General features: G+C 43.9%; 1 protein-coding gene across 1 annotated transcript in view; it reads right to left on the bottom strand.

The window, feature by feature from the left end:
* Positions 1-25747, bottom strand: part of T265_08652 (hypothetical protein) — a gene marked incomplete at both ends in the record, with an annotated part of 62314 nt that overhangs the window by 12916 nt on the left and 23651 nt on the right. The window contains 12 exons of the mRNA XM_009174518.1: positions 883-1023; positions 3273-3509; positions 6602-6682; positions 9751-10047; positions 11494-11529; positions 13164-13201; positions 16605-16681; positions 17162-17505; positions 19630-19767; positions 20604-20957; positions 21687-21822; positions 23113-23318. Coding sequence (XP_009172782.1) covers positions 883-1023; positions 3273-3509; positions 6602-6682; positions 9751-10047; positions 11494-11529; positions 13164-13201; positions 16605-16681; positions 17162-17505; positions 19630-19767; positions 20604-20957; positions 21687-21822; positions 23113-23318 — 2085 coding nt within the window. The remainder of the gene's footprint in view (positions 1-882; positions 1024-3272; positions 3510-6601; positions 6683-9750; positions 10048-11493; positions 11530-13163; positions 13202-16604; positions 16682-17161; positions 17506-19629; positions 19768-20603; positions 20958-21686; positions 21823-23112; positions 23319-25747) is intronic.

Here is a 25747-nt window from a genome sequence, read left to right as displayed (position 1 = left end):
CGTAAGTGACCAAGAACGAGAAGTGGAAAAGTATCGAATTACACCATGATAGTGCGCGGCCACAAACATCTTTGAAAATGAACATGTGACCTGGGGCAAAGGATGATCAATGTGCTCTATCCACCGCACATCATGGATCTGGAACCTTCCAATTATTACTTGTTTGGTCGAAGAAAAGATGGTATTCAGGGTGAACGGAGCGATGACACTAACGAGTCGAAAGTGGCTAAGAAGACAGCGGTGTGATCATGTAGCACTGTACTCTTGAATGCCCTAAATTTCATGTCTAATGCACATCATTGGTGAGCAACAAAAAGTTCCTCTTTAGTGCAGCTAAATTTCATCCTTTACTTGGATAGACCACGTGGACAAATATTTGCGGTAGTGTTCAGCAATAATACGACAGTCAAAGGCAGCGAATGGAGTATCAGAAACTCTCAAAATGCTGATATATTGAGGAATGATGGAAGATATCATACCTCTTCTAGTTTATGCGATGCACTTTAACGCAAAGCGATGGTTCAGTAAACCATGGAAGATGTACCTATCACCCTTCTACCAAACAATCACATGGTGTAACGGAAGCTCAGCACAAGGGTGGAAAGAATGCACTGACAAATGGCCATTTCACCACGACTGTTGAGCTACTAACAAGTTTTTTAGTAGCAAATATTTTTCAGTTATGGCGGCGTCAGCTGCTGAACGTAGAACAAGCGAAAACCGCTTTAACCAACCGATAATGCAGATAACCTCATCATCCACACAATTCAAACAAAACAGTAATGCCCCTAGTTCTTTGAAAAACTACTACAACTCACGGAGAGTCGGGGTACTGTCAAGCATACGGAGCACGAAGGAAATACATCGACTTCGAATACTTACCTCGGCATCTGGAATTTTACGAAGGTTGCGTTGAATAAGCCTAGCAGCGTCGTCAATCGCCTTTAGCCAACGATCACAAAGATGACTGGTATCAAACAACAGAAACAATGGAGCGGCCGGTAGTCGGTTGTCCAAAGTGATCTGCACCGGAACATGTAAATAGGCATTTTTAGAGAGTCGTTGGCTTGTTCACTGAGCTGAGCAATTTTTAAAGAGTGCAACATGGTGTGATTTGCAATCACGATGGCAAGATTACACGGAGTCATGATGAGCTTATAAAGTAACTACAAACAATTATCTTCCTGGTGTGTTTTAGGTGCTGGTTCAAAGCAGGAAGACTGAAAAAGTCGGAAAAGCGAATACAATGAAAGAAGTTGGAAGGAATGCACTTGACCAGTCCATCAAAGGATACCTTGAGGGCCATAGTTTTCACTAGTCCATAGTTAAAAAGGCTGCTGAATGCACAATAGTCAGACATCTTTTAGAGTTTGTAGTGGAGAGTAACTGGGTATTGGAAGTCGTTGCAGGAGAATCACTAACGATGCATTCTTCTGTATACAACGTAGCCATGTAATTCCCGATCCACGTTTTAGCTACCTTGCTAATTTTGACCGAGGAAGGTCCGTTACGATACCGTGAAGCTCAAGATGTGGTGGTACGCCCGTTTGGTAAAGATTGGACGTTGTGCTACCTCAGCATATCCTCACGAACCACATAAGATGTGATGATAATGGTGTCTGTGGAAGGTTGAATTACCGCTCCATTGAAGTGCTATCCGAGCGCGTGGAAGACAAAGCCCAGCAATTGTCGTCAACGGAAGAATCCGTTTTGAAAAAAATACAATAGATAATTAACTGTGTACCTGTAACCTTTATTCTGGAGTTAGTGCGATAATAATATCCTGAGGTTGGTTCTTCGCACACGAATTTCGAGGTAATTACCTGTCTGAGAAACGGGCGCTTACTAGTCCAAACATAAATTGCTTCACTTAACTTTAGCTGGTATATTTCACTCCTGAGCACCCGTATATATGTTTCAACTAAGTAGTCGTGTGGATAAACTCGGTTCGGTACAGTCTTAATTTATAACTTTTCACGAGTCATAGGGAGTTCGAAGTTTCCTTAGCTCGACCGCGTATATCGATACATCTAACTCATACTGTCCTCTCTCGAGGACCAGATCAAAGAATAAAGTAGGATCGAATGCCGATCAGTTTGTAGATTAAGATACCTAAGACCCAGGATCAAAGCGCTATCCGATTCAAACCACAGTTGTCTCAATTTAGCACACAAATAAATAATGGAGGTGAAAAATAATAAAAACAGTACTGAAAGTCCTCGGGCTTAAAAAAACATGGTTTCGTGGGTGCAGCCCCCAAAGCCCACGTTTCCATGCAAGAGACGACTTGAGCGTGCGACAGTATCCTGGACTGCTCTGAGAGCCGTGCCGATGTTTCAAGCATATTAGAGAGTAAGGTAACAAAAACAGACCCTCTCCTCCAGGTACAGAGAACGATGTGTTCTTGCTTTCGTCCCCTCTGTAGGCACTCATAATACCTGCATTTCATTCAATCACGTAAGTGGGATATCAACGAAATTTCGAAAATCCATAGGCCCAGATTGGTAATTTGTCATCAACAACGACGGAGGCGAGTAAATGGCATACTGGATTGACGAAACTTTATTCAAAAGGGCAATGAAGTAGCCCATCCTATCTAACAGAGGTGAACACTGTTGAACCCATCCTGAAGAGTAAATGTAGTACATCTATGTCTCATTTTCATAAGAAACAAGTGAGGAGAGTTAGTTATATACCGTACAGTGTTTATGAAATCTTTCCAGTGATGAGAAAATGAGCTTGAACAGTACGTCGTTGACGAGTAATCGATCTTCATCTATCGAGTTACGCATTACTGCGGGCAGATAGGCGCTCACACGCCCGCACTAGACACGAAAGGAAGTGAGTGCAATTTTATCTCACAAGAGTTGTGATGCGAGTTGGTCTTGACCTCAATTATCGATTGATATGCGACGCATTACGGAGTGGGAGTAAAATAACGAACCGCAAGAGGTGAGCGAAACTGAAGTGACCTGAAAATCCTGTTCGAAGATAGTTAATATACAGCTATTGGAACTCGAATTCAAACTAAGCGAACAATCATTGGTACTTTGTCGAGAAAGCTTTCATTTTTAACTGCGAATTCTATAGTCTGTTGCGGAATAGCAACTGAACACTGGTGTCGGACCTTAGCCAGCAACCACACAAGCAGACCGAATCCATCTATCGTGTGTCCTCTCATATGAAGCACCTAAACCCATTGCAGACTCATTGACAAACAATAGGGATCAGGAAGGCACACATTCTGGGATTGAGGAAACGATTTCACTTACCTTCAGAATCCTGGGAATTTCATTGCGCTTAGCATGGATAACATCGGCATCCCGTACACGGGTCACAGAAAACCCAGGGCTACGTAAATCGACAACGCGGGTTGGGTTGTTTGATGTAAACACACACGATACGTTATTCACCGAGTTTGACGGACTTGGGTAGCGGGACCAAGGAAAAGATGGATTGGATGGTGATAATGAACCAAAGCTTCCGTTGACGGAGTTTTCCGTTGTCACCTTAGACACGAAGAGAAGGCAGTAACAAATGCGAAATGGAATCAAACATTGTGGGAACTTTGAGTTTAAGTGGGGACGTTATGAGAATTCGCACCAAGGAAAACTCCATGAGTATGCATTTTCTTGGGTCTGCTACTCAAGACATATCTTGACGATGATTTTTTCCGTAGCATATCTAACACTTCCCTGCACTTCGCAACGACTGCCTTTATGCAGCAGCATTATAGGCTATCCGAGATTGGTGTACAATACCGATTAGGTGAAACAGTCGGTTGAACGGACGAGACACTCGTACCGAATGCAGTTATTCTGGTGTAAACTATATACCAGAACATATGGAGAACAGGTAGATGAAGTAGATGACAGCCACACATAAGATTCGACTGTCTACTCTATTTGTCCGATACATCGTGGAGTGGGAGACTTGCGCACTGAACGAAAAACCTTTGGTGCAAAACTGCCACTGGGGGTGTGCTGTCTAATATCTTCTGTTGCCTTGTATAGCGGGCGAGCGTCCGTGAACACAAATGGGTTGACCAGCAACAAATTCATTGGTCTGTTGCTAAGCTGTTCCCGTCCCACAAATGGCTGTGGGAAAAGGACCCTGAGTGGTTAAGGTCCTCCTGACAAACGAAGTAGCCTGCGAAAAGTGACCAGCTGATCAACAGCGGGGGGAGGGTGGACAACTGCTTCTGTTACAACTGTGTCAGATCCGCGCGATGCCCCACAGATACCGATAGTCAAACACGCGGCGCTCACATCCCGGACGCAGAAACCCGGACTGATGATATGCCAACAATCTTCATTCTGCCCCCAACAGATACAACGTCACATCAACACCATAATGCTCACTTCGAAAGTGATTTCGTCTCTTGCCAGTCGGCCAGGATTGATCTACCGCACTCATTAGTTCAAATGCGAATAGCTGGTGTAGGCTTAACCCTGCCTAGCATTTTAAAATTTGCAGGTGGGAAGTGACGGTTGGACGGTGCAACAGAATTGTCCAGGTGATCCAGAACAGTTCACATTTCTAAACAGTTTGATACAAGAGGAGTAATAACGTCAGTGACCTGAATGTCAATGAACAAATATTACGAGAGTAGTTCGAACCCGGTGACCGGTGAGGAAGGCATAATAGCGAATGGATGAAGTTATCTGAAGTTAATCGACGTGGTGAAATCGGGCGAAAGCATACCAAAAAGCCCTACGTGCCCATGGGGGTAGGTACATTGAACTTCCGTTGCACACAAAAATAAGAGATACGTCCTCTATTGTCAGACACTGCCGGGAAAGAGTTAAAACAGCGTTTAAGTCGAAAAACATTGTGTACCAACTGAAAAAGTAAAAATAGAAGAACTCATGGAGAAGTTAAGATATGAAAGATAAAAACTCGACTGGATTCTCATTAGTGCGACTCTCCTGATGATGAATCAACCTTTCCCTCACAAAGAGACTGAACTTTAATGCATGCTCACAAGCCCCCCCCCCCCCCCCCGAGGCATTCTGAGTAGTGAACATGTAATACTCACAGCCCCTCATACCATGTTGGTCAACTGGTCCTTGAGATTGGGGGTTGGAACATACGTGGTGATATAATCGTTAAAAGTGTGGACAGCTTTGACGATCCTGTGCCAGCCACCCCCTATCTTGTGGTGAGGCTTTTGACCTTAAGTCTAGTCCTCCTGTCTGGGCCTGGGCGTCCTGGCAGTATCCCACACAACTATGAATTACATAACTACAAATGACCTCATGCCACATCGGGGGGGGNGGGGGGTGATGCCTCAACTGGGTCGCTTTACCACATGCAGGACGGTTAAGCGAAAACAGACCACAATTGACGCCCTATTCCCTCCTCTCTCACATGATCATTCTTCTTTCCTCGTCAGTCTGTTAACAGGACTGAAAATTCCGTTCATCGTCCGGCAAAACATTTACGGTTGACTGGACAACGACAAATGCAGACATACCGGTCTCATTCTACAACCCCCCAGGTTTAGTTCATTTGGCAGTCTTCAACGTTCCCGCTCGGAAACAGGCAGAAAACCAGACTAATCTTATATGCACGTCAGACTCGCTCACTATTATGTATGCTTGCTCTCTGAGAAGCTCGAGGGCTCCAACGTGAAACAAGACAATCAAATATAACAACCGAGCCTCCTTTCAGACAATCCATCAACCCGTGTGGATTGTTGGTGGAAAGTACAATCTGCAGTCCCAGAAGATGCCGGACGACCTCCTTCGAGAAAGATGCAATATGACACTAAGCACTGAATCTTGGGCAAAACCACAAAGGTGTTCCGAACTCGGACACGTATTATTACTGCTAGAGTGCACAATACTTCTCGAGTAAAAGCTAAACGTCAGGTGGGAAAGGTCAAGACATCTCGCAGATCCAGAAGCTTTGTGAGTTCGGAAAGTAAAAGAGATGGAAGAAGCTTATACTTGTCTGAGCTGTGCAATAACAACCAAGCAACGTGTTCTGCATCCAGATTCATTGCTCGCAGCTGGGTCGCCCATTTGATCAGCACAAAGACGACTATTTTTTGGATCCTAATCCAGCACACTGTTCACAGTGCAAAGTCTGAGTGCAAATCCCACTGCGTAGATATCGCGAACTGGTGCACGAGGATGGTTAGACACCTGAAGAGTGAAGCCTCCAGAAATCTGGGTTTGCAATAAGCAGTTTAGATGCGCAACTGATCCAGGTTCTTTTATGTGTTTGGGAGACAACCTACATTTGCAGTCGGGGACATATCTTTTGGATTTACTTGGAGGTTCTTATTATACAAGAGTTTAAACACGCGGCAATGCTTAGGTGACTCAGAGCCAAGTGAATAAGGAAAGCGGAGCTGAAAAGAGTTTGGTCAAAAGTCGATGAATAAGCTGCTTTTCGCGTGCATAGGCCAAAGAGGTTGGTTGAATAAAAAGCTTACCTACAAAGCAGTGGGAGGATGCTAGGTATTGGTAGGGGACTCCTCAGTTGTCACTAACTCGAAGGCCCAAACAGCGAGGCAGTGGTTCTCAAAGTTTTCACGGAAGAATTTGCCCGGAACCAATGACTTAAAAATGACTCAAAATGACAAACCACTTACATCAAACACAAACAGCCGCATATCTGTCAGAAACATATAGTGACGCGTCCAGCCACGCTTGATTATTCCACCTTTGGGCATCTGAAACATAGATGAGAAAAGAAGTTACTGAATAAAAATAAACGGTAAGCGAAACGAGATCGGTGGTTGCAGCCCTGAACAAAGGGAAGTGTGCTTAAACGATCGTGAAAAAAACTCAGCATACAGAAACTCGACATCATAAGAAAACACTCTAAAGACTACATCAGCTCTCATATTACGACGCAATCCCCATCATGTGTAGTCTAAGAACATCTACGAGAATGTTTCTCATTCGGTTCCGCATTACGATGGTGTTCTAACGTTTGCCACCCATACCGACCTCGTCGTCATGTAGATTATGTATCATCTCGTCTCACTGAAGAATGTGTCCAGCACCAGAAGCTGTGTTGGTTGGGACAAGTGTTACGTATGCCGAACCATAGTTTGCCGAAGAGACTGCTGTTTTCCATGCCCAACTCAAAGTGGCGTAAACAGAGAGGCGGCCAACCCTTGACTTGGCAGAGAAGTATGTAGGAGATCACGAAACGCTTGGGTGCTGTCGGTGCTACTCGCCTTCCAGGGTGGGGATCGCGTGATCCTCACTGTGCCTGGTTGGAGACACTACAAAATATGGCTGCCAACCGATGTCAGTGAGGTTCTTGTTGTCAGTTTCTATCCAGATTGCCTGAGTGAATGCCTGGATGTGTAGGCAGCACCTCGGAAGGATTGCGTTAAGCTAGCATTAAGTCCCTTCCCCGTCCACATTTACTCTTTTCTTTACAACAAGGCTTTCAAATAAATCATGGTTGTACGGCAGTGAAGCATCAGTGTTGAACACTGATGTCATGCTGTCGATGATGATGATGATGATTAAAAAATGAACTAAGACACGACAGCAACGCTCGTATTTCGATCACCTCTTATGCTGAGGGTTTGAAGGTGTACTACCTACCTGCTGGTATGTTTGTTCCGCCTGAGAGTTTGCAACCAAACCTTCATCCGTGTTAGTCTATTCAATCCCCTCTATTCTAACTAAGCAAAGATCACGGATACAAGGAGAAGGTGAGTGACATATATATATCGCAGACGAGTGTGCCTCGTCTGGGCAACCACTTAATCCAAAAATGGGCCTGCAGATTAATCAAGTGGAATGAACCACGTTATCAGTCCGCGACGAACGAAGGTGTCATCTTTCGACCTGGTGTCCTCAGGTATAGAAATGTGTGAATCGATAAAAAACGGACCGATCTGCTAAATTTGGCGGGAACAGTCGAACACTGAGTGAAATAAAGTCAGTGAAAGTCTGTAGTGCTGTATAATGAAGACAAGATAATACCTCTTTTGAGGTCGCACTGATGCCACATCGACTGACGATGGAATGCTTATTTCGTGAAGACCAACTCAGCGAAAAACGATCACTCTTCATATTCTCAGCTGGTCTTGAACATCGATATGGAAGTGAGGCCAAGTGAAGGATTTCAATCAAGTGGGGAAAACTACTGATGGATCACCAAGACCTATCGAAACTAATTGAAAACTCTCTAAATTAAAGTGACGACATGGCTCGCTAATAAGAAGATAACGGTATCCACTTATTCATGACGGATGAGTAAAGATAAATGGTTTCTGAATAGAGTGAACTATTCGGAAGACAGACACTCCTCAAGCACGGATATGAGACCTACCTGGACCTGAATGATGGACAAAGTAATCCGCAACAAAGGTGACTTGAAATCGGATAGAATGATGAGGGTTCTGCTATTTGATCAAGGTACATAGCTGAACGACTAAGTTTTGGGATAGGGAATCAACAGGGATATCGCATTGAGAGATGGTATTGAAATAATTAGTTAAACTAAGTATTTAGAGAACGGGACAATCAGTTACCTTTATACCTAATTCAGACACAACAGACGGAAAGTTGTCCACGAATAACTTTAGAAATATGGTTGTGCGCGTTCGCGCCCATTAAGAATGTTATGAACAGCGTGCACCTTGTCCATTGAAGGACGGAGATGAAAGCGTGCAACAACAATTCGTTAATCTCTCTACTGCGTTCAAACTGAGCGAATCACCCAACTGTTCCGTTCTAGGAATAATGGGGATACAAAAGGAAGTCCATTGTGTATTTGTCACAGCAACAAAGTAAAACATAGCTGCTTCACAGGAGACTTCCTAGGATTTCGTCACAAATGCCCGGGTGTAATTTTAAGGTTATTCCAGCTTCAAAGATCATTTCATTTCTTCTCCGCATTCATTTGATTTATTTTACTGTGGCATCGGGTTTTCAGTCTTACGCGGTTCATGTTTGTGGCGTCCGCGTAAATATGCACTCGGTTGTGTTCAGACAGCTGATGTGAGGTGCGTTCCAAGCCACCACATAGTGAAAAACTGGTGCTGGGAGATAACCAGTGCAAAAAAAAGAATGCACAAATAACCACTTGCCTGCACAATGCTTTCTAACACAGCCCCAAAACCGTAAATACCATCGATTCCAGGGTCTATAGGAAACGTAAAAGTAGATCACGTAAAGTGATTGGGTTAGTGTGAAAAATCAACACAATGATGAAGAAATTGGTTCAGTTCAAGTGCTAGCGTGTAAGTCTAGCTGGATGCAATGTGCAGAGCTTAGTCATCCTGACCATGCATCCTTAGACCTGAGAAAAAAAAGAATTTACTAAATGCTGCTTGGTGCGTGTTGGTGCTGCGTAAGAACTAAAGGTGGGCAGTCAGTAAAGCTGATGCAGTTCGTGGCAGACACAAGGCTCATAACCACTCACTTCCAACACCAGGACCTCACGCATAAACAACAATTCGAAGCGATAACGTACTACAGTCGGTGCATAAACCAAAGGTATCGGCTTGGAACTAGAGATTACAGAATAGTTAGATCCATCCATATCGATATCTGTTCGAAAATTACATCAATATCAAAAAGTGCGCTAACGGTAAGACCGGTGCTCTACCCTAGATCTATTCTTTCCTTATTTAATTAACGGGTAACATAATACTTTTGAAAAAGTGAAAACCAGGAAAACCGGCCGTGTTTCACTCGTGGAACAAAACACTAAGAAAAGTACAAATGTAGTCTTACTTGGTGCAGAAATTAGGGGAGCAGGGCAGCCCACAGGGACTGAATGGCGACAGCGTTGGTGACAAGAAAAACCGCAGTTTTGGCAACGAACGCCTTGGAAGCGCTGCCCTAAAATCAGACTCGAACAGACTCTACATTTGGTAGGGCCAGTAAATGAGTCAAGGGTGAAATCATGCGCAGATGTGGACGAATGTTGTGAGGGTGCAATGGATCCGCTATTATCCAAAGACGAGCGATGAGCTGGGGTAGAATGTTGCAAATTGTCAAGGCTGAGCAGTGGAAGGGAGCGCCGACTCTCAGTACCCCGACACGTTTGTTCGGCGTTTAATACCTAAGATAAACAAATCATCATTCAGTCACCCGAATACCACAAACACAAGTGCGCAAGCAGGATATCAACAAGTCGGATAAAAGAGATAGCACGGACGCGATACCAATGAAAAACCGGTGTTTTATGACACAGGCTTTATTTGTCACATCTTAAATAAAAATATCAGAGAGGTCAGAGAGTTTAGAATTTAAGAAAAAATCAGTCCAGCTCGATGGCTATCCACATCAATGGATTGTGTTTGTTTCCAATAACACTGATACATTCCACCTATCGCCATGCATCGGTGTCTGGAACACCGAAGAGTAAGGATGAGAAGTGGTCAGCTCTACCTTTGAAACAGGGTTTCACGCCAGTTGGAACAGTGCACGCAAAAGGTTACGCAAAAGTTTGCGAACAGCTAGTACGAACCAAAACTGAATTTGCCTTATGGACGAAAACAATGATGAGTGCCCTTCCTAATGCATTTAATCTAACCTTACAGACAGATGGGTGGGGAATAATACCACAAATTCCGACATGTTCTCCACAAAATTAATAGGCAATACCTTCGATTACTTTCACTTGCAACCATGTTATGGGTATAGCAAATCCATCACTGGTAACACGAGGCAAATGCGAGGTAGGTGGCAAAACGTCCTGGACAAGAAACGGAAACCTGGACGGCAAACTATATTCGAAAACTATGAATACTCAAACAGGAATTCATTTTAAGACCTGCAGTAAGTTTCTCAGAAACCCATGCTGCATCAGACCAATAATGCGCATGGGAGACTAATTTGCCTGGGTATGAGCGAGAGAGGCTGTGATGCAGTACACAGCCGACTTGTAGTCTGAGACATGGTGTCACCGCGAGGCTTCCATCACATCCATTAACTTAGATGAAGCTAGTTTAGACGTACAAACTACAGAGAAAAGTTTACAAAACGGAAAATCTACCATGCACTGGTTCCACAGGCTAAAGAACTGATAACTATGCAAGAGGCGGACGAAATGGCAACCCAAAAGAAGGTATGTTAGAAAATCCATTAAAAGTATTAAGGAACAAAACCATCCTACGAAGGATCAGTTATAAGAGATGGACCAATCAGGATGACAGTTGATTCCATTGTGGATAATGAGAATAAAGTAGGTGGTCACCAAAAAGGGGATAAGAACGGAAGAATAGCACCTGTTCGAACTTCGGATAACTGCAGTAGGAAACTTAAGCCACCTGGCTCGTTAACAGCGAGAATAACAACCTTAAAACTGCATAGAACTGGACGTAACCCGTGTGTGCTCAGGTAGAGAATTTCACAGATTGAGGTTAACTAAATCAATACTGACTAAAATAAACTCGCACGTAAGGAATCAACATACAATGTGGTTAGCAACGTCGTACTGTGGCTAAGTGTACGGCATTAAATGATTTCATCAACAGAGAAAGGAACAAGTAAATATCAGACTTACGTGATGAGGGCTTAGGCTCAGAGCATCATCTGCAACCTGAAATTGGAACAGGATGGAGGCCAAATGTCAAAACTCGAACACTTCTTACTATAAGGAAATGAGAAAACAGAAACTTTGCGATGACCTGCGGACCTGCTCCCAGCATAATAATTACGACAGTGGTCTCTTGAATTCTAGATCGAAGTGAAATCTAGATTGAAAAAACTTGGGCGTCTTGATGACAAGCAGAATGCGTTGGATAGGGATGATCCTAAATGTGATAGCCGCGGGTTTGAAAAATGTGGCAATCCAACCGAATTCCCTCAGTCGATGTACTTGCGTGCAACGTAGTAATGCGCGTTTGGCCGCAAGTTGCCCAATGTAGGAAGCGCAGAAGTTTCTCCGTCATCTGATAATCGATACAATGGTCACTTGAGTCGCAGTGCCTTGTGAGAAAGATACTGAGCTTATGCACCGCAAGCTCTGGTTTTTGTTCCGCACGGAGGAACTTTTGCTAAACACCAGCGAATCATCGATTTACTACTACAGAAGACTTCTAAACAAAGAAAAGTCACACAAGGGTGCACGTGATCGCCGTAGGAGGGCAATAGGTGAGCTAGCGTTGACTGCGTAGTGCAACTTCGGTAAGTCACTTAAAAGCTACACTAATCTGTGAGGTTTAATTTTTTTGCGATTGTAGAGAACGCTGTGCGTGAGACTAAGAACGTTTTGTTCAGCCACTTCTGATCATGTTTAACGTGAGCGAAAAGTAATTACTCCATTTATTCCACTAGGTGACTCGAAAAACATAAGTTTGACCGTTGACTATCAGCCTAGAACTTATGGAGGTTTGCTGTACCGGTTTCCAAAACAGTTAAGAGTGAGTTGTGTAACCATGATTGGCACACCTGTTCCCCGCAAGAATCAGCTTGAAAGCTGGGCACAGCCGCATTCTTCTGAGAGTTGAAATCTGCATTTGCTTCAGCTACCATGAGAGCCAAAGATCCTAAGCTGACGCTGCATAGGTACCCGGTCACGGTCTGACACTGCATCTATTCACTCCGTGGGAAGGTGGTGTTCAGGACCATGGAAGTCGATGTTCCGTCCTGAAAATCCTGCTTGAGTTGAGTTCTTTAGGAAGGATACTGCTATTTCCAAGGATTACGTGGCTAAATTGGATATACGTGTTGCTCCTGCTATCCTGAGTAAAAAGTAAAAGCAACCCTACAGAAGTCAAGCCTTTCAGCTGTAGCCCCTTTCGACGCATTACTGCCATGAAACGTAGGTCAGGAAAATGTCAGCGGCAGGTAACAGGTGAGGAGTGAATCATGAACACTTCCGTTCGAAACTAGTTCCTTAGAGCCGGAACTATCCAGAGCAATTCTAAGGCAAACTAACAGAGTCCCTGATGAAAACTTAACATAAAAGAAAAAAAACAACTGCTCAGTTGTAACTTCTTGTGGGTGTCTGGCTGCCATGCCACCAGAAGTAGGCGTGAGCGCTAACATACTTCCAGTCTAGACAGGGGCAGTCGAGATAATACGGTTGAGTTTGAGCCACGGACCTTGCGGTCGGTAACTTCACGCCTTAACCACTCAGCCATATCGAGCTCAAGTGGAAATCCAAAAAGATGCAGCAGAGTAATGCGACCAGCTGAGTGCAACGAAGTTGCTGTCTGTTTCGATACTTACCCCATTCTGCACATGCGAAAGACTGGCTTGATTGGAGACTGAAAATCAGAAAAATAGGGGGTAAAAAGTTAATAAGGAAAAACTGCAACAGAATATCAAACGCCTCACTGAATGAAGCCTTGGACAACAGGGATTTGATATCCGTTGTCTAGCGTATACTCATCCAGAAGCGACAACAGTGAAGTAGGCATTTACAGAATTGTATGATAAATAAAACCTATGACAGGCAGAAGTCCACCCCATGTTTAGTCTATTACCAGTGTTTGTGGAGCGTAAACAACTCCCCCATCAGACGCCAAAGTGTTTGAGGATTCTTCGGAATGTTGCAGAAAGGATAGCACTGTACTGCCGTCTTTTACTCTTTCTGCCAACAGCACTGAGTTCACGCCGGAGTTTGAAAAGGATAACGATATCAAAAGAATATTAATATACCAATTTTCCCAGTCGTCCACAAAATGAGGGATTACTCGAGTCCAGGGGTAACAGAAACCACACTTGCGACATAGAGTGGAAAGCAAACCAGTAATAGTGAACGATTCTGACCATTCTAGAATGGTTTCCGGCGGACCAGCACCACAACGACAAAAATGTTGCTATGGAGGTAGGGATTCTGGATTTTCGGTTTCGTCTCCCCCACAGATCAAAACGTCTTAGCTTGCAGGATAGAAATTCGCCTTAACCTTCCTTCTGTCCTTTCAGCCTACCTCTAGTCACCGGAGACGCACATATTTGAGCTGCAATTAAACAAAGAATGATGTCTTCCGGAATGCGTTGTCTACAAAGACATCGTAGAAAAGTGTTTGGCACGAAGGATAAACTATTTTAACCCGCATATGAGCACGTTCTCACATTCGAGGCTAGGATAACATGGCCCCAACTGCAGACCCGAAAAACGAATTCGGAACATTTCACGCCATGGGGGGATTCTAACCTGACATTCCGTTTAACACGGGATAGAAAATAGGACGACAATCGCTCAAAGCCCAAGTAAGTTACTACAGACGAAAAACCGGATGCAAAACACATATACGTGCAGTATATGCCCGAATGAGTTCCACTTTAAAAGGGTCCACTACTGACTAATACGGTGGGGCTTCGACAAACATGCTAACAGCATCTGAGGCCATATAAACTAAACAGTTCTAAGCTTCAAATTTCCATTTTAATCTGTGTTAAAGTTGAAGGATCAGGCATTATATAATCGGGAACTGGAACAATTAGATAATTGAAACAATCAGTTTCGAACGAAAAAATCCAGGCATCATCAGTCGATAGATAAATTCTCTGCAAAATGAACCAGATGATGGAGAGCCGACCGATCTCGTCGAAAAACGTGCGAACTAAACGAACTTACTCACGTGCCACACGTGCCACTATCCGACAGGTAAAACGTTCACACTGAACAACACACCTAAACGGACGACGAAGAATGCCAAACTATCGATCACCTAATACTACCCTCTGCAGATTTGAACAGAACGTTGGGGCCCGAAACAGCTCGAGATGACGCCTAAATATAAAAGCGTGATTATTGGCCAACGAACTCGTTTGTGTAAATTCGTCCACACAGTGCAATTGAGACCCTGTCAACTAGCATTCAGACTGTGCTTATTGAACTAGCTTTAACCGAGTAAGTCGGTGCATAATTTTTATGGGAACCGTCTAACACATCAAAGTAGACGATGACTTCATAATCATTGCATTTAGAATCATTACATTTAGAAGCATAGAATGAGTTATAATTTTTCGTGAATCTCGAGATGGGAGGGACAGCTCAGTAACCAAGTCTGTTTTACGTATTGTGCAGAGTGCGCCTTCTTGTAGACAATGAAGGCTATTTAGTGTCCGGCTCGACAGGCCTGTTGGCGACTAGAACCCTAATGTGGGATCCTATGGCTAAGCCCAAGTTCATAGTGTTTCAGAGCTGCTTGTGGAAAAATTTACGAGCTAGTCTTATAAGAGCATTTTCAAGACATTATGCACCTAAGTAGACAGTAGTGGATGTAGTAGCTTTAGCTGTCATATAAATTCTCACCGTGACAGTAGGAGGTCCGGAATTTTTAATATATTATGAACTTCTGAGGTTTATGTCACTGTCGTCACCGTCATCATCATCGTCATCATTCAAAGTCAAAAGAACTGATACCGATGCTACATTACCTAACAACAGCACTAGTGGAATGTTGAGGTACCTGCAGCTCCAAATAAGCATCACAGTAATGTAGACCGAAGCCGAGAGCATTGATATCCTTGTCTGCTTAGACATAAGTTAGGTGCATCCAGTGTGTGGTTGCGGAGGAGCGGGCACACGCTCTCCTGTCCACCTCGAGGATCTCGAGTATGAACCCCAGCGCAACCAGGGACATGGCACTGGTGATAAGCTCCAGCAAGAGCGGAACTCGAATCTATTACATTTTCACTTGGTTTGAACTAACCAGATTAAGTAACAGTCACTAAGTTATTCAGTGCATTATTTCGCATCCAAAAACCAAGGGTAATCGACACGTCACAAACTTCTTTGTAAAGTATGAAACAAAATCCCTAAGGAACACATTCCAATTTCCAAGAACATTCCTGACTAGTATGAACTTGTCTTTTTGTCCATTACATTCTTCGCCTACAAACTGCATTTTTCGACACTACCGTTTGCTAAATGCACACATTTGGTTGAAAGTTGGAACATACGTCCATGATCCTCCAGTCGGTCACCTCATCAACTTTGAGGGACGAAAGTATTCGAAAACCTGAAGTTCTGTTTAAATGGGATTTAACCGTTTATGACACGTAACTGTACTTAGAACAAAATACGAAGCAACAGAAGTAGCATATAGCCTGTTGTGTGAGAGAATAACCGCCTCTTGTTTCTCCCAGCTTACGCAACACATTTGAAGTTAGCCCAGTGTCATAAACGACAGAGAGAACGTAGGTGATTGTTTTTCACACACGAATGGTTAGTTTTTGATTGACGCGTGAAGCATGAGGTCGATAAGTACACTAAAATAGATTAGATGGACGGTGAGCAGCAGAAGCCGGATGATAAACCGTCTGGTTCGCCTTCATCTACCGGTCAAAAACATGTTGTGAAGTGACGAAACACTGATTGTGTTGCCTTCAATGAGAATAATGAATCCAAAACCGTTCTAAATCATCATATCATTGAAGAAGCTAGTTCATCACAGTTATTAAAACTGATCAAATCGGTTTAAGCTTGAGAGAGTAATCATTCCAAAGAAAAAGTCGTGAATTCAACGCTAACAACAATCTCTATCCATATGGAGGTAGCAAGTTACCAAAGATGTGTAAGTTGATCGGAAACCTCAGAGCTGATTAGATGAGTTATCCTGGCCTGAATATGAAAGAACACCGTGAGCGGCAGTTAAAACTGAGTGAAACCCAAACTACTGACAGTAGGTCACCAAAATTAAAGGAAGGAAAACAAACCTTGTAATAGTTGATCGTTGAACGCTTCCAGCATTCGCTCTTGTTCTTCTATTTTCGTTTCTTTCAATTTTAATTGGCTGTTGAGAAAAAAAATGGAAAATATTTGCGGACGAAGAAATAGGATAACCCTAAGCAAGCAGACGCAACCTTTTCTGTGATATACGACTGAACTGGAGGCAGATTGAGTCCTTCTGAGTAGCAGATCTATCGAGGTGTTTGGATGTTTCCTGAAATGGACTTACTGCTTTCAGATAGTTCCACTGAGTTTATCAGCTACACGTGGTTCCCAACTGGCAATGTGTGCTGATTAACACATTTAACACGGTACCCAATTCCCCATCAATCCTTTTACCATATTTGAGCATATCATCCAACTCAATTACTGGTGCCCTGTCATACGTTCGTGCTCAACACTGAACCTTAATTTCATTTTCATTACCAAACTTTCTACACTTTCACTCCGACATAACATCCATAGACAGTACAGCTCGGTTCATTGTGCTTAGCCACAAGTCGGGATTTTAAACATGGATTTTACATGCTGAAACGCTACTTACTCGGTAACTTCCTTGAGCTTGGTCTCAACCTCTTGCAAACGCAATTCAGCCTGTTCACGAGCACGCACTTCGTTGTTCAACGCCACCTGTAGATTGGAACGTTCCATTTTGTTGACTTTACTTGATTTACGCTGACGCCAGTCCAACGTGCCATCACCCGTAATGCTTGCAGCTGGACTATCCATACCGAAGGAGACGGTCTCGTTGGTAACGTTGTTTGTGCCGTTGCAAACCGGTTGATAGTCGTAATGCATATTTTCTTCAGCCGCTGGCAAAGAAGCTTCCGGACCTAAGCAAGCTAGCCGAAGTGCTTCCAGTTCAGACACCACACGACAAGTAAACACCTGGATAAAGCAAGGACATTAAGGGTAGCTAGCATTCTGTAGCATCCACTGTCAGGCCACGTCCGTTGATGGAATACTACATAGACCAGACAACAATAGGGGCATACCATAAAGGGGGGAGCTACGGCATATTGAAACGCAGTGACACGCTGGTTAGCGTGGTAACCTGTCAGTGTCAAAAATACTTTGTTGGCGAGTTGCAAAGATCCATTGACAAGACGCTATACCTTACAAGAACGAACATGCAATCCGATCACTTCTGCCTACGAATCTCAGTATGAGGACTACCTAGCGAACGTGAAACCGCTTAGCATCCGAAAATCGAATATTACCGTGATCAAATTCTCCAAATTGTTTCACCCAATCTGTTTTGACCACCTTGCCAAGGTAAAGTGCTGCTGACACGGCCGGGTGGACAAAGATGATGACAATCTCAGGGCTTTGCAACGGCTATATGATGACCACAGACAGGTTCAATAAACCGGTGCATTGAACTGGATCCAATTTACGCACCTCTACGCGCGAGAGATCAACGTCGCAACCGAAACACTCAAGGAGGACCGAATAATGGATTCACAAACGAAGAAACAAGGAACTCCTCGGAGTCAAATCAATGAGGTCACAACCGGAACTCGGAAGGACAAAGGTCACTCCAACATCGACTAGACTACGACGGCGAGGGATGTCAAGTTCAAAAGTCACGTGGGCATCGGCGAATGAGGACACGGGATAAAAAGAACAACCAATGGAACCGCCCGACGGAATAACTAATCGCGGTCAAAGGTCATCCTCGGCTACCAGCACGTATATCAACACACACGTAACACTACTGAACGCACAACCACTAACCCACCGCTACGCACAACTACGCACTGATGATGTCACCTCGATTGGTGATGAAACGTTTGCAACCAAATTGCCCAGCTCAGCGAACAAGCCAACGACCATCGATGACCACACTATTCAGTAAAGGATATAAAAAACAAGATGACACTAGTCTCACTATTAAAAGGAACCTCATTTGAACGTTGACCTGCACTGATTCCCCAGCTTGCACTCGAACATGGTATAGGTCATGCACGTAATGAGTTGGTCCGTCCGCTATAAACAGTGGATCAAGGATACGTTGGTCTCAGCTACCACGGTTTCGGAAAATGTGGGAGCAGAAAACATACAGCAAAGCAGTGGAGGCGATGGCATGATCAGTTAAATCGGGAACGGGACACCTACGAAGCACCACTGAGTCAATACAGATGTAACTTTTGTTCATCAATTGACACGTCGCTACAGTAGATAAGTGTGTTCCTTCCACTTGAATATTTTCCCTACCGATGTGTACCGTCCGTTTCTATGCCTTCACGTGTGCCGCTTTTGCAATAAAGGACGTACAGCAGTCAAACGTTTTAGTTCCGCTCTACAAGCACTGCAGTCAATCGTAGAAGGGTCACAACACTCGTACAACGCGCTAACAAGTGGCCAACAAACTAAACGAGCCCTGTGAGTTTTTTTGTCAAACTGATTAGGTCTTCCCTGTCAACGGGCTGTTGGTAAAAAATAATGAAGGGAACACCCAACTAATTTCATTTGGTCGGTCGACAGGCACAGTCTGCTCATAATGTCCTCAGCATCAGGGATTTTTCTGCTCTGAATTGGCAGTTTTATGAGTTTTCATTGGAACCGTTGGAAGACAGGCAACGTCGTACCGTGGCGTGAATGTTAACACTCAACAATGTCAAGCAGCAGTTCACACACACACACACACACAAAACGGAAAGCTGACGCTCCAGGCAGGACATTTTTACTGCGTTTTGTGAGCTCTTGATAATTTTGAATGTTCAGTGCCGGAATTTCTAAGGTTCACCTAAATCATTTCCTGTGGGAATGTTTTACAGGTTGGATGGGGGTACTGTGGGACGACGGTGCCAACAATAGCAGAGTCAAGGGCGGAAAGCCAAGAGACCGAAACCCGATGCCCTTAAAGCAAACGCAAGAACTACGGTACAAACCGGGAGCCCCCGGTTTGATTGATTGGAAGTTACTAACACGATTCGGTTTGGTTAGAGCTCTCAGATCCAGAGGGCGAACATGAAACATTTCTTTAAATCGGAAACCACAGGGACTCACGTGTAACTTGTCTTTCGCTACCCGTTCATCATCAGCCCATTGTTTTAGTTCATATAGCCGGCGTTCCCAGTTGAGGATACTGGCTTCCAGTTCAGAGTAATTGGCTTGCAGAGCATGTAATTCTCGAAGTGCGTTTGCCTGTGATAATAGCGCAACGCAGAAACAAAAATGACGAAGTTCTGTGGTGTAGCTCCTTTAAAAAGCCGACAAGTGGGTAACGAAAGACGTGGATGATGGACCAGATAAACAAGAAGACATTATTTGCAAGTGCCAAGGAATAAGCACAGTCCTTCAGCAGGCCGGCTAATACGATTACATCAAACATCAAACACTCGGACATGGAAAAGTGAGAAAATGTAAGAAAGGTGAGAATCGACAACTGAGTTATTTTGGTTATCAATGAAGCATGAGATGAGCCGGGTTGTGGTCTGATATCACTTACTGTTGAAAATTGGATGGCGATCGCGAGCACACACAGTTGGCGACTTATAAGCCTTACCGTTAAAAGTAAGTTGTATCATGAAGAAATGATGTTGAAGCAAACTTCAAATATTTCCAGAAAACCTATCCTTCAATCTTGGTAAAAGTGTATGCAAGCGAGTACTGGTAATATGAAGTGAATCACACGCTTCATTCAAGGGATTGGGACTGCAGTACCCATGCCGAGAGGTAAACACAGCACAAAAGTAAAAAATCTAGACAGTTATCTAGCGACATTGAATCTTACCCTCCAGCGTGACACTTTCACATAACAGAAAGGTTGTTTTACCTTTATATCTCTAACGTGCTTCCTTTCACACATCTGTGGGATAGATCCGGTCTTTGAAAACAACTGATCAAACGAATTTACTAAAACTTCCCTAGTACAGATAACAGGCTGCACGAGAACTCCACAAAGGAACGTCATGCTGAGTGCGGTTTTCAAAAAAGTTAAGATGAGAGTAAGTGTGGTACCGATAACAATTCGTCCTTACTCTGTCCACCATTGCATTTTGGAGTTGCTGTCCTAAAGATTCACGCTCCCTACTCCATTCGCGTTGTTCCGCCTGGCGCGCAGCTTTCATACTCTGTAGCTCCTGTTTCGCAGTGGCTAAGCGCTCATTCGCCAGATTGTAGTGGGTTTCCGTTTCACGTAGACGGTCATAAGCGCTGAGTTCGGAACCGGTCTGTCCATGTTCCACATTGTCCAGTGAGGCGGGAGTGCTTGAGAATGCTTTACTGTCGTTTTTTATAGGAATTAGTGCTCCAGAGCTTTCATAGTCTGTGTTGTGCCCATACTGTCGATGTGCAACTCGCTCCGCTCGAAGACTGGCAAGATCAGACAATAGCTGTTAAACAGAAAACAGAATGTGAGTACGAGTGCATGGGTATTGCACCTAATCACTACCCTTGCGTGTAAAGTGCAACATGAAGGAAATAAAAGACAAATGACGGGTGAAAACGTAATGAGAACAAAGCTCAATTCCAAAAGTTAATGAGATCCAAACTGGGGAAGATTTGAGATATGCAGGATTAGATATGATGGACAACATACGCCCTTAGGAAGTACACGATGCTGGTAGGCATGGGTACTGGTATAAAACCGATGACATGGGTGGCTGAGCTAGCCATAGACTAAACTAATTTAAAAAAAGATATCATTACTAGTACGACATAATACACAGCCATGAGAGGACTTCAAAGCGGGTAACATTAGCAGACAATTGTGAAGCAAGTTTTAAGGTAGGTCTGGTCGAAAGTTAATGAAGAGAAAACGAACACTACTAAAAACCAATGCAAACTGACTAAATGGGCCTATGTACGATCCGGAAGGGAGAAACATTTTCCACTTGCCGACGTTGAGGGAATCATGTCTAGAAGTCTTTAACGTCATGAGGTTTGTGCCACTTCCAACCTGGCGATCTGCTTACAACGGTCACACCGTCGGTCAACCGAATTGTAGCATAAGTGGTTAGAGGAAACATCAGACGGACAGCTGGAACTGACACGATGGAATCAGACGTGAACAGAAATCCTAACCAGCAGCAAAACCACATGATAAAATGTCCAGGACCCACCTCCTGCTGCTCTGCATCTAGCTGTCGAAGAGCAGACTGGGCATCTGCAGCGCGTTTGCATAGAACCTCGTTCTCCTCTTCGAAATCTCGCAAGTTAGCAAGCAGCTTACAGTTTGTCTCCTGTTGTTCAGTCAATCTAGAGAACAAATTGGTGAAATATTAGGTAGACAGACTAAAGAAGCATTCATAGAAAACATGATGAGATATCGGTAGCAACTGTTGAATGATCCTATACCCACATCTGTGGGCTTATATTACTCAAATGCGGTTGAAGGATTCCAGTGTTACGGTTGTCATTTCATGTGAAGTCGTGACAAATAACAGGCATAACGAAATCTCAGCAGCTGGCTAATCATAGCACATTATACAGCAAAACAATTACCAAACGCCTAAATGTTACTGGCCTTACTTATTTGAATGCTTAGTTCATTGTAAGTTGGTAAAAAGAAACCAGACACCAGTCATGGAACTAGGTTTACGATAACTGGTGAGGCTCAATGTTCCAAATGATTGGACAACCTACAGTAACGATCAGCTACCAGACAGGCAAGCGCAACAAACCAAAAGTATTCACTGGTAATATCGCCAAAGTTTGATAACTGGATCGCCCAATGCTAATGACGCTGTATAGTAAATTGCCAATGGGCTTGAGAGCAGCCTAGGGCCAAATAACCAACGAACTATTTAACGGTCATCAGCAATCACGAAAAGGCGATCTGATACCGTACAGACCGCGCCCGGCTGTTGAAGACCAATAGCACATCCAGCGGATGTTTGGCGACGTTGTGAACGTCGAGTGTAGCAAAAAACGAATGTCCAGGAAACGTACCAGTCAAAATAGCAATGAAACGGGGAGGAAAAGATAGTTCCGGCGTCACATTCTAACCACATGATGTCGCAAGTCGCGGAACTCAGTCCGAGATACAATACCAGTTGAGATTTTGTGGGACCAAGGACTTGCGTTACTATGATGAAAAGTTCCTAGTTTAACCTAAAGAGCCGACATCCTAAGTGAGCTTCCTTGCAAACGGTCAAGTGAATATAGCGTATATAATCGTAGCAGGCATCCTAATGGAACCCGGCTTTATGTGTCGGAAGAATAACTAGACGGGCCTATACGTTGCTGACTTATCTTCAATTGTGGGACCGCCTTTCGTCAAGCCACCTGTCACGAGTGATCTCAACATCGGGATGTTGTGCAGTCATCATATTTTAGCCTAGAGCATAATTCAAGATCTATGCAGCTTGGAGGGGGATGAAAAGTCAACACACACTACAAAACTAGTGGCTCGCAGTGGGTAAACTAACAAGCTGATTGGACACATTGTTGTTGTGTGCTTGCATAGTTATCAGTAGTTGGGAACAATTAATAATCAATCGTCTACAGCAAACGACTTAATTTCATTAGAGATAATGTACAGCTCACTCTGTTCTCAGCTGAATGATGGTTTCCTCAGCTATTCGGCTCGATACTCCCAATTGTTCGTACTTGTCATTCAACGAGTCCAACTGGCACTGTAGATCTGATAGTTGTGTTTTTAGGGTTTCCGAGTACAATGAATCCTGAGTGGAGTTATCTTCATGAGTAACATCACTGACCGAACACGTTTTCTCCAATTGCTGTATGCGTAGCTACAAACAAGTAAAAAGTAGGTTGATAATCCTAACATAGTTGAAGAATAGCAATTCGATCAGATGTAGATAGCTACTTATTATAATGCAGCCGACAAACGGTAATGAGATGGGCTCCATTTAAAAAGGTCAAAACCTATCGATCTGTAAGTGTGGACTGCTTTCAAGCAATTTGATGTGGGATCTACTGGGCGAGAGCAAAACAAGCGGTGATGTACTAAACTTCAAAACTGAGCACAGCTTCAGAAAATCAATTTCTCCGACAACACCTAACAGCAGGATCGGAACACAACCAAAGATCCAGAACGGCAATTGTTTGGCAGCTGGTTAACACCTGAGTGTCAAAACCAACTAAGAATCCTGTTAGAATAGATGACTGAGTAAACACCACAATGACTGTACATAAGTAGTCCAACGTCCCAAATGAGTTGCCAGTGTAACTCACTAGCACTTAAAATCCCACAAACTTCACGCATACACATCCACAAAAGCCGTACCAGAGCTTCTTCGGAAAGTGCATTCTTTATAGCAACAGTCCGTAAAGGGACATAGGCAGCGAAAATCTACAGCAGTAAAACTACAGTAAAAAAAGAACGAATGAACAATAATACCAAGTAATAATCTTCCACAAGCACATTAGGCAATCACACCTCAACAATCGTCCGGAAAACGCCCATGGGAAATGGGTCATTTCGGCAAGGGTATCAAGAGGATTAACATCAGTGCATTGTATGGGTTGGTCGAGAGCAATCTCTACCGGGTCACTTCCATTTTCGCAGACTGACGTCAACGCACACAAAAAGTAATTTAACTATGAGGGGAAAGAACAGCCAAACGCTATTTCAGGACTGAGTGAAACCTGGAAAACTAACTTCACAGTGATGAACGCAGACTGGTTCGGTTCCAAGATTCACCAGGTCCACTTGGTATGACGGTGATACACCAAGTTCATGAGATGGGGAAGTGTGAATGTGTCGCCACTCGAGGAAATGTGCAAATCCACACAACCCAAGTGGACCCCAAACGATATCCTTTTCTGAAAACTGAACGGGGCGGACGAATCCACTAGAGTCTCTGCTAAGAAAACGGTTTCTGGCCTAACGTATGAAACATCACAAGCTTAACCGAGATCCTATGAGGCCATTCGGTTGTCTGGGGCATCTATCGGGCTGCGTGCCATGTCCAAGGTTGTAAGTGAAATTCAGTGAGGACAAATTCCTCTGTATCTCTTGAATTTTCACCTCTTAGCAGTCTGCTCGTAGGAGCGTGATACAAACTCACCTAAACTGCCACACAGATGACGGTTTTGCATTTGAATAGAAACTAATAAGCAATATCATTAGTGATCAATATTGTCTTTCAAATAAGTTATTGACGTTGAAGCGGAAATCATTCTACAGGTATGTGCTAGGACACGAACGGTTCTTTAGGAAGGCGTTTATTCGGCAGGGGATTTATCATCATCATTGTCAGCTGTAAGAACCGCGTACTCGTCGTACACTGGTTGTAGCTGCGACAATTCCGTTCAGCGATGATTCGGGGAGGTGGGGTAGATAGCTGCGCATTGGAGGCGGGAGCTGATAAGTTGGTGCGTAAGTACGGCACTTTTAAGTGGGGAGGGGTTGGGAAGGGAGCTATGCATTGAAGGCAATAGCTTTCATGCACAAGCGCGACTGGTCCATGTCTGACAATGTCTCTAACCATTGATATGGCCCGTCTCGGGGTCCCCATCCAGGAAGACGGCAATTACCAGCGCAGCTGAGTTTGCTGGTAATGGCTTTTATACTTCGCTGCCAAGTCATTGTTTGACCGCCTCTGGCTCTCTTCCACCCTTCACGTGGTTGTGCGGAAACAGCCCTTCGAGTAAGTCGGTCGACTGGCGTGCGCAGCACGTGGACAAGTCAGCGCAACCCATGCAGTGTGATTAGTTCATCTATCGAGGGTGAGTTATTTCTCACGAATACCATTTGATGAACTTCAGCATTGATGATCCGGTGTTCACACCAACACTGAAAGTCTTTTGACGTCCTCAAACGCGCAGCGGTCAGGTTCCTGAACCGTATAGTAACATGGAGCACACCGCAACATTCTAAACTCGACTCTTGACGGATAAGTAGGGGATTCTAAAGTTACAAGTCGAAGGATTTCAACATCAACCAGAAAATTTAACAAGATTATAAAAGAAAACGGTAAGCCATACAGAAGGCTCTCCTGAGGTATCGTCTTTATCCTAGTGGAACGAATCGAAAAGTGTTGTAAGCGATGTCCTGAACCTCAGGAGGGGCCATATCACACGACTTATATCATTTTTCAGAAATGAATATCCCCGAGTCCGATGACGCTATCAGAATAGAGGCAGGAGTGGAAGACGATACATAATCCCACCAAAATTATCCTCAAGTGGTTGCTTATTCATATGAGTAGAAATC

Source organism: Opisthorchis viverrini (genome assembly GCF_000715545.1).
Source record: "Opisthorchis viverrini unplaced genomic scaffold opera_v5_233, whole genome shotgun sequence".
Lineage (NCBI taxonomy): Eukaryota > Metazoa > Platyhelminthes > Trematoda > Opisthorchiida > Opisthorchiidae > Opisthorchis > Opisthorchis viverrini.
Note: the sequence above shows the minus strand (reverse complement) of the source record. Positions and strands in the feature narration are given on the sequence as shown.